Here is a 10,461-nt window from a genome sequence, read left to right on the forward strand (position 1 = left end):
CAAATAGACTTCCATATGTCCCTGGAGCAATATGTTTGCGATTGCCATCTGTTACTCAAGAGTAGTTTTACAGAAAAATAATGCAAATTACTTCCCTCTTCAATTACACTGGTGCTTTGCAATACTGCGTTCTGTTCTGATTTGGAAAAGCACCAGTTTGCCAGATCCAAGGGACAGATGTTTACTTCACTATGAACTTTAAAAACAAGATATAAAAATTAAAAGTTACATATTTTTGATTTTCTAGAATGTGGAAAACCTGCACTTGTACAATTGTATACCTTGCAATCTGTTAGTAAAACCTTGAGGAGTACTACCGAGGCTGCTGAGGCTCAATAACGAAGCCACTGTGACACCTATTCCATGAAGATACTTTGAAGCCCAGTCTTTGTTATTGCACTGTATTGGAAAAGGCAGCATTTGTTTTGTATTGCATTGCAGTCAAATAGATCAACTGCAATTAAACGTTTCATTTTTTTCTGACACGGGAGAACCACTGAGGGGAAACACTGAATGTGTAGGAAATAGAAGATGTTTGACATTACGGTTTACCTTGCGTCACTATAGAAAGGCAGGTAGCACCATAACAGAGTGATGCCCATTTGTACATTTCAAAAAACCATAAAACTGTTTACAACCCCTGAGTGACTGCCCTAACAGTTCTGCCTGAATACTACAGCTGAAGGTCATCCAGTACACGGATGCTGTCCCAACCAAGACATGTCAGGATTCCGTTAGTCACCGAGGTGTATGTAATGTACATCCAACAAAGCACTTCATTTAAGAAAGGCACTAAATAGGAATAGCAAAATGCAATCACTCCCTCTATTCACACGCAATAAGTTCAACAATCTTTACAGACACATTCAAAACCCTGTGATTAGTTTACCAACACCTACATTTTTACAAAAAAAAAACAGATTACATTGCTACTTCATTCCCACTCTCATTTTCACTTTCTCAAATGATAGACACCATTACTTCAGCTTTCAAAAATCCCTTTCCCCACTCAGTTCAAAGGTGAGACTGGTTAAGTGAAAAGAGAACTGTGTGAAATTCTATCTTCAATCAAACTCTTCTGTTCAATGCATGTGAACTTGTAGGAAATTCTACATATCAAATTAAGTACAAGGTTTCAGAAAAAAGATTGCATTTAAAACATATCGATAGAACCAGGATCCTGTTATTTTGGCACTAATTGGAATCCACAGGTCCAAGCCCTACAAAAGATAATCTAACGAGGCAGTCTTGCCCTGAATGCCACCTAACCACAAATTATTAACGTGAGCTTTGCTCCTTAGCTTTTGGACTCTGCTAGCTAATATGATAATATTTTTGACGCATATCTTTAGCAACTCTGGTTTTGGCAAATGCCCCTGCAATTTATTGCTGTTTGATGACCATCATGTGACGCTCCTCTAAAAAAAAATGTCACTTACTCCCTAGTTCCAGTCAATATGTCTTTCACTGCAGGTAGATACTTCTATGCTCGTTCTGCTGCATTCGATACGCCGATATGTTCTGGTTTTAGGGCCTGGTTTTAAGAAGATGAATGCATAGGTTTGATTTTTTTTTTTTTTGGTCTTTACAAAGAACAGTCCTTCAGTGATCTCAATGTATGCATTTGTATATATTGCAGAACTTTATGTAGAAGTGGTTAAATCAAGACAGTATTGGGCGGGGGGGGGTGTGTGGGGTGGCAGGGAAGAGACTTAAGTATGTACAGTTCAATTCCAGAAAGGAAAAGCACTGTAAAAGCCTTATCTGTAAGTGCCGTTAATTTCCAAGTTTGCTATTACACTAGCGGTAAAAGTGGACCTTCTTCAAGTTCCTGGGCTAACCTAAAATATCTGCGTAAGCATATTTAAACCAAATGACTGCATGCCATGGTTTACGCCATTAATTTATAATCAATTACAACTGTAATACTTAATTCTCCAGTACAGGTAAAACCCCAGGCAGACTGCACTCCAGGTCAAACATACCGCTGGAAGTGAACCTACTAATTCTGAGTGCAGCTTGGAGCCGGTGGTGTGCGGAAAGCCAGACAGCTTTACTGCAGTGCTGCAGACACCCAGCCATGTCCTGGCACGCCGGACAAACCATTATTAGGGTGAAATTGTTTTCTGAAAACCAGCCAACACTCACTTCTGCAGTGACCACCGTCAGTTAGAACAAGGTTTTATAGCAACCCCCCCTGCAAAAGCCTGTATTCTCGGCAACATCAGATAGCAAATCATAAGGATGCACCCAGACTCGGCTGCAGAGAGGCACCGATGGAGCAGGACGGGGGGCACCGGGTGTCAGGGTGCCCTGCCGCCACCTCCCTGGTCACAGGGGAGGCTCGCTGGCTGTCCCAGCCCAGCAGGAGACCACCCACCGCAGGGCCTGCCACCGGGGACAGAAACGGCAAGAGGCTGCCACTTGCCACGCAGAAAAAACCCAACAGTCACTACGTTGGTTTTAAACACCTTGGGCTGAGCTTTTGGAAAGGTTCTGTCCTCCTTCTGGCAGATAGATAATGTTTCCTGTTCCTTTCTCTGAAATGAGACCGAAGCCCATTTGCTGGGAGAAGGCTGGGAAGGGGAAGTCCTTCCCTCGGACCCGAATCTCTCGGTCTCTGTAGGCCACGGTGGTACCGACTGCGTTTCTCTCCCTGTTAACTCGCCACGTAGACTCAGTGCTGCGTTTCTGTTTTCTAAGGAGTATGCTTCCAAAAACGCTTCGGTTGTGAGACTGAAGGTAATGCGTGAGAACTGAGTCGCTCAGCAGGTCGCTGGACTAAAGGAGTTATGAAAAGGAAATGAACCTCCAAGTAAAACCAAAATAGAGAACCAGAGGGATGTGTCCAAAACACACCCTGTTTTCAGATCACCCTGTCTGCCCCTCCTTCCACAGGAACCGATTTTTCACATGAATTGTGACTGTAAAGTCTTCCTCAAGCACCCCAGGCTCCTCGCAGGGGAGACATTGAGGCAGGGAAGGCCAGGGGGAAGCGGTGAAGGAGGGCAGCACTTCGGGAGTCCTGGGGGTTTGCCGGTGGTGATTTGTACATTGTGAAGGTATTTTCTTAAAGACAGGCACGATTCTCCTTCAGACTGTTAACCAACAGGCTTCACAGTTTCTCCCCTTTCCCATCTGCTCGCAGGTAAGCAACATGCCGTTGAAGAAGGCTGAAAGGCCGTAGGAGCAGCTGAGGCTCGGGCTGCCTGTGCTGCTGATGGCCTGTGTCCCCAGCGCCACGGGCCGCAGGCAGGGGAAATGTGGGTCAGGGTCGTCCACGTTAAACTCCCTGTGACACAAGGAGAAACGCTTCCAGTGACACAGAAGAAATGCTTCCAGAATGCCTCTGCGGGTCAGCACCACCCAGCGCATCAGGAACGAACGCTAACAGAGCGTTACGGTGTTACGGGATGACGTTGTTAAGGCAAGAAGAGGGAACCCGGTGTAACGGCACGGAGCCTTGCAGAGTGCGGGCCCATTCCCGCAGGATAACGCAGGGTTCGGGTGGGAGCTGTGTGGGGTCCCTGCCCCGGGGCCACCCCGGTGCCGAGGGTGCCGCTGTCGGCAGATGCGCCGCTGCGGGGCTCACAGCCCCAGTGTGCTCACGGCAAACCCGACAGAGAGTTTGCTCGGGGCATTGGTGTGCGTCAGGCAGGACACACAGCGACACGCCACATGTGGGCACATGCCACAGGCTGGGACACCACACACTGGGGACATGCCACACACAGGGACACTCCACATGCCAGGACACGCTGGATGCTGGGACACGCTGAACACAGGGGGACATGCTGCACATGGGGACACGCCACACACTGGGACACACTGCATGCAGGGACACGCCACGTGCAGGAACATGCTGCATACCAGGACACACCACATGAGGGGACACACGGCACACTGGGACACACTGCACGTGGGGACACACTGCAGGCCGGGTCACCACACACCAGGGACACACCACACACTGGGACATGCCACATGTGGGGACATGCTGCACGTGGGGACACGCCACACGTGGGGACACACTGCACGTGGGGACACGCCTCAGGCCAGAACACCACACTCTGGGGGCACACCACATCTGGGGACTTGCCATACACGGGGGGACACACCGCACGCCAGGACACACTGCATGCAGGGACATGCTGCACGGGGGGGACACGCCGCACACAGGGGGACACCCCACACACCAGGACACTCTGGATGCTGGGACACGCTGCACACACGGGGACATGCCACACGTGGGGACATGCCGCACCCTGGGACACACCGCATGTGGGGACACGCCACATGTGGGGACACGCCACATGTGAGGACACCCTGCACACTGGGACACACTGTACATGGGGACACACTGCATGCTGGGTCACCACACACCGGGGACACGCCCCATGTGGAGACATGCCACACGTGAGGGGACACGCCACACGCTGGGACACGCTGGATGCTGGGACACGCTGCACGCAGGGGGACATGCCGCATGTAGGGACACACCACACACTAGGTCACACCGTACGCAGGGACACACCACACGTGGGGACATAATGCACACTGGGACACGCTGCACGTGGGGACACGCTGCACACAGGGACATGTTGCAGGCCAGTTCACCACACACCTGGGACACGCCGCACACCGGGGCATGCTGCACGTGGGGACATGCTGCACACGGGGGGGGGACACGCTGCAGGCTGGGACACTGCACACCGGGAACATGCTGCATGCAGGGACACGCTGCACGCCGGGACACACACCGCACGTGGGGACACGCTGCACTTGGGGACACGCCACATGCGGGGACATGCCTCAGGCCAGGACACCACACGCCGGGGACATGCCACATGCAGGGGGACACACTGCATGGGGGGACACGCCACATGCCGGGACACGCTGCATGCTGGGACACGCTGCACACAGGGGGACATGCCGCACGTGGGGACACACCGCATGCGGGGACATGACACGCGGGGACATGCTACACGCAGGGACACGCTGCACAGGGGGACGTGTCGCAGGCCGGGTCAGCACACACCCGGGACACGCCGCACACCGGGACACGCTGCACACGGGGGACACGCCGCAGGCCGGGACACCGCACACCGGGGACACCACACACCGCGGTTCCCACGGGCTGCCGTGCCCCCTGGTGGCCTCCCGGCGCATCGCACCGCCCCGCGCCCCGGGCCCGGCTACGTGACAACAGGGACCCGCAGGGGCTGCGCCTGTGACAGTTTTAATTACGGAGCGACCCGCGCACCCCGTCGCTCAAGCAGAGCGGGAGATGTTTGATGAGAGGTGTTTGTCCCACTCCCGCCACTGCTCGCGCTGCCCCGCCCGGCTCGCGGGGCGGTGACTAACCCCTCCCGCCGCGGTGGGCGCGGGACGCGCACGAGCCCAGCCCCCAGCCCGGCGACATTGGCACGGGCGGGACCCGCAGCCCCCACCGGTTCCCCGGGGCGGCCCGCCCGGCGCCGCGGCGCGGGCAAGCGGCAGCGCTTGGGGAAGGGCTGCGGCCCTGCCGGCACCGGCGCCGCCCGCAGCGGCCGCGGGGCGGATCCCGGCCCCTTCACCCCACCGGCGCCGGTCCGTGCCCGAGCCGGGCGCGACGCCCCTGCGGCCGCCCAGCTCCCAGCGCCCACGGGCGGCCCGTGGCCCGACAGGCGGCGCAGCCCCGGTGGGGCGGGGCGGGGCAGCGCGGGGCGGAGCGGGGCGGGGCGGGGCAGTGCAGCGCGGGGCGGGGCGGGGCGGGGGAGTGCAGCGCGGGCGGGGCGGGGCGGGCAGTGTAGTGCAGTGCGGGGCGGGGCGGGGCGGGCAGTGCGGGGCGGGGCGGGCAGTGCAGCGCGCGGCGGGGCGGGGCGGGGCGGCGCGGAGCGGCGCAGCGCGGAGGCGGCCATGCCGGTGAGTTGTTTACCAGCGGCGGCCGGGCCGCTCGGCGCGGTATCGGGGCTCGCTGCCGGCAGGCACCTGCCATCGGCCCCCGCGGGGCGGGGGAGGGGAGCGGGCGAGGGCAGCAGCGGCGGCAGCAGCAGCCGCCTCACACGCGTTGCGTTGCGCCTCTTGCCCCCGCAGCTGGCCACGGACCTGGCGCACCCCTCCTTGGAGGACGAGAGGAAGAAGCACAAGAAGAAGCGCCTGGTGCAGAGCCCGAACTCCTACTTCATGGATGTGAAATGTCCGGGTAGGTACCGGCGCGTGTCCATCCCGCCGGCGGGTCACCTCATCGGTATGCGTTACCCTCATCAAAGCTCTGATTTTTTAATTTATTTTTTGTTAACAAAGTGTTTTCAACCTTTTCCAAAAGTTAATCTAAACAATTGGCTTTTTATTTTCTGTTCTGGAGGTCTGGCATGAGATTTTTTCCCACCCCCCTCCCCCGCCTTTACGAAATCCTGGGAAATAGGGACCCCCCCCTCCCCCAGCCTGGCCTGTGCGAGGAGGGAGATGTCGCTGATGCTGTAGTGCATCCATGGCACGTCTCACATGGAAGACAACACTGTTTCCCTCCTTTTGGAAACCGATTCAGGAAAAGCGCCCAGAAAAAACCTTTCACAAGGACATACACAGGTTCAATCGGAAGCAACATACACACACACACCCCGGCTGCCACCTGCGCACACTGCTGACAAGAAGTCAAGCTGACACCTGCATCGAATGCACCGGGGTTGCATTAAGGTGGTGCCCGTGTCCGCGTTTCACAGAGTTTCATTACTTTGGCTCAGAAACCTCTGTATAACCAACTTCTCTCGTAAACTGCAACACGGGATTTTTCTAGCACGAATGCAGGAACATGCTCTAGCACTGACCGGCTGCTTTGACCAGCACAGCCACGCTGTGTCAAGGCACAGGAGCTGTCATCTGTGGTACCTGATTTCCCAGAAACTGCTGCAGGACAGCATCACAGCAGGGGAACACGCATGGGCACACAAGAGCAATCCCCCTGACTAGAAGCAAGGAATTGTTGCAGTGTTCAGGTTTTCTTATTATTTCTTAGCAGCTTCGATTTCTAAGAAACTCTAGGACTTTGTTTTCCATCTAAAAGGGAGGTAGATTCATTAAAACTGTTCGAAAGCAAAGCGTGGTTACTTTTAAAAAATACGTGGTCAACAGCCAAGGCACTGATTTTTACTTTCTTTTTTTTAACTGTCTCCAAACCAGCGTACATGCATGCCTATACTATGATACAATTAATGTCAACACGGGCCCACAGGTCATTGGTTATCTTCATTATTGTTGCATTGATTGGTTATGGAGTTTAAGGGATATATAGAGCAAAGCAGGAGAGCTTCGATAATGAGTCCTAAGCACGAAGCACCGAAACAGAGGGCCTCGTGCATCCCTCAGTGTTGCTGGAAGTTGCTGCCCGGTTACGGAAATGGATTGGGTTCCTTTCCCTGCCAGATCCACAAAGGTAAAACTTCATCAGTCTGGAAGCTCATATTCACCGGAGGGAACACGTTTCCTATGGTTAGATTTTAGCTGCTGGTAGTTTTTTGCAAACAAATATTTGTGTAGTTACTATCTGTGATTTAGGCAAAGCAGAAATCTGTTGTTCTAACAGGAGTTCTCTCTACCAAACAGCCTTCTTGTCGGAGACCTTTCTGAGGACCTTCCTCAGGGCGTGTATTCTGTCTTACCTTTCCGGTCCACACATCCTGAAAAAGGAGTCTATGCTCACCTTTATCTATTTGTCTGTTTTCTATATCCACACCTAGATTAAATCCTTTGCAAGTTTTCTCTCTCCCCCAAATTCCTCTTGGCTATTTGAAAATACTTCTCAGGGAAAAGAATGAAGGCAGTGAAAACCCCTTTGTCTAAGCCACGTACGAGAGTGATTTCATTCTTTTAAGTCATAGAATTTAGAAGCTGTAGAAAAAATGTTGCTGATGCCTCTTCTGGCATCTGGAATTAGCAAAGTTATTCTGTGCAAGTCTCCTTGTTTAAATAAGACGTTAGCTTTGTACAATGCCACCAGGCACGCTCCTTACGTCTACCAATTATTAAACGACAAGCAAACAGATTTGAACAGCAGTGTTTACATTCACAGCTGCCAGACTTTGTCAACAGCAATGTTCCAGTGTTACAAGTTAAAATATTTCTCTGGCTAGATGCGTTCTTCCGTTCAGCAGAGAAAGGCTAGTCTGCAACTCCTTGACTTTTTCTGCAGGAGACATACTGCAGGCAAATCAGGGCTTCTCAGCCCTCAAGGCATATTGGTTTTCATCTGGGAAGTCCTAACAGTTTCAGCTAACTTGCCTTCGTATGCATGTTAGTAAAAGCAAGTACTTCATGCCACAATAACAATGTTTCGCTTTGTTTTACTTGGTACCCTTGTGTAATGCAACAGATCCATTTTTGGACAAGTGTATTTAGAGTATCTGATTCAATTACACATACAATTAAAAAAATGCTAAAAATACTCAATGGAAAGTTAAATAATGCTGTTTTGCAGGTTGCTACAAGATCACCACTGTATTCAGCCACGCTCAGACAGTAGTTCTGTGTGTAGGGTGCTCAACTGTCCTGTGTCAGCCTACGGGGGGCAAAGCCAGGCTCACAGAAGGTAAGGGGCAGCGTTCAGCAGCCTGAATAATGCATTTATGTCTGTATAGACTGCAGACATTTTAGCCTTGATTTTGAAAACTGATAATTGGAATGATTATTTTGTAAATTGCTTAGAGTTGGCTAGTAAAAACATTGTTAGTGGGCCCCGAACTGCAAGTTTTATTTCAGATTCTCATTTTTAAATGGCTAAATGGATACACCAGGCAGCTAAGCAGCTCCATGGCATTGAAATGGCATTCAAACACACGTGATTTTAGGTGCTTCACTTTGTGGTTTCCTTTGCCTCTCTCTAATGTTCTGAGCTAAGTTTAGAGCATTAGAAAGCACCATGAAAGGAGTTACGAGTACTTTTGCCAGGCTAGAGTGATTCTGTGCCACTACTACTCAGTGGTGGCTTGCCTGTTTGTTATTAAACACTAGTACCATAAGGCAGTTCCCCGGCCCATGTTACTAAATCAAAATTCGGTTTGTGTAAGAGAACCAATAAGCACTGATAATTACATATAGGTAACTGGTATAGCACCAGTATCTTGAAATGCAAACTAAAGTCTGGGGTATGTGAAAAACACTGGAAACACTTTAGGGTTTAAAAAAATATTAAAAAACAAATCCAGATTTTATTCATGTCTTGTTTAAAGGATAAAAGGTAAATAGATATGTAAATTACATATAGGAGCATTTAGACCATGTTCTACTGTATGGATGTAGTATATATGAGGATGGAATACCTGAAGTAAAGCTGTTCAGGAGTTGAAAAAAGTATCAACACTCCTAGGAGCTGTTTCAGTTTGGGGTTTGTATCACTAAGGGGTGTTACAGTAGACGGACATTTTCAAAGGCATCTGGAAGAAAAGAAATAGTACAACTTACCAGAACAGCACGGCTGTCCTGATTTATCTTCAAATAAGGCTAAGTTGGAGAAGACTCGGAAGTGCTACATCTTTACCTCTTGTGGTACATGAAATTTGTATTTATTGCATCAGTTCTACTTACGTTCAGCAGGCAATTTTCCAAGGCAGCCTTAAAATGTTAAGGACTATATCTATATGTGATTTCTTTGCAGGCTGTTCATTTAGGAGGAAGCAACACTGAACACTTCAGCAGGTGGTTTTGGATCCATTTTCCTGAAAGCCTTACCAGTTCAGAAATGCCTGTTAATACAACAATGTAATTAAAATTGATTTTTGTACAAGTTACATGCTATTGGTGATTAATGAGCTGGAATCTTTTTCAATAAATGATTTGAAGTGCAATTTTTTCCTTCAAGTTTGCAGACAGTTGAGCTCTATTTTTGTAATTTTACTTTTAAACAGTGTATTGTTAATTGGGTGATGTCACAATATAAAAACCTTGGACTTGCTGCATCCTTTTCCTCATTAATCATCAACTACAGCTGTGTGGCGCATATGGTGACAGAAACTACTGTAAGAATGTATTTTGCATACTTTATTACTGCAGCTACCCTAACTGCAAGGGATGCAAAGGCCAGACAGATTTAAAACTGCTCATTTGCTTTCAACATAGCTTTAGTTCCTTTACTGTTTTGAGTAATGCGTTGATAAATAAAAATATCAAGCTGCTTACTTATGTTTGGCTGTTTTTCTGGAATGCATGGGTTTTTCCTCCCTCTAATCTGGTCTTGAAACTGCATTTGGTATTCTATAGTGAGATTTCTATGCAAAACAAGTCTTTTACAAAACACTGAAAGCATTCAGTACAGAGAAGGCACATGGTATATAAGCAACTGCAAGCCATCCTACACTAACAGATGTGAATGGTATCCAGCCTTTACAAAAGCTAGTAGAGCAAAACCATGCACATTTTCAATATTAAGTAATTACCTTTTTGCAATGAGGAGACAGGTTTTTAGTTAGTTTTTAAAAGCCACCCTTT

At 50.0% G+C, this 10,461-nt stretch overlaps 1 protein-coding gene across 1 annotated transcript; it reads left to right on the forward strand.

The window, feature by feature from the left end:
- Positions 1-5,828: 5,828 nt before the first annotated feature.
- On the forward strand, positions 5,829-10,151 carry RPS27L (ribosomal protein S27 like). Its single transcript, XM_056346024.1, has 4 exons — positions 5,829-5,904; positions 6,076-6,184; positions 8,456-8,566; positions 9,632-10,151. Exons 1-4 carry the CDS (start codon positions 5,899-5,901, stop codon positions 9,658-9,660), a joined length of 255 nt encoding a protein of 84 aa, XP_056201999.1. The 5' UTR covers positions 5,829-5,898; the 3' UTR covers positions 9,661-10,151.
- The last annotated feature ends 310 nt before the right edge of the window (positions 10,152-10,461 follow it).

Source organism: Falco biarmicus, chromosome 7 (assembly GCF_023638135.1).
Source record: "Falco biarmicus isolate bFalBia1 chromosome 7, bFalBia1.pri, whole genome shotgun sequence".
Lineage (NCBI taxonomy): Eukaryota > Metazoa > Chordata > Aves > Falconiformes > Falconidae > Falco > Falco biarmicus.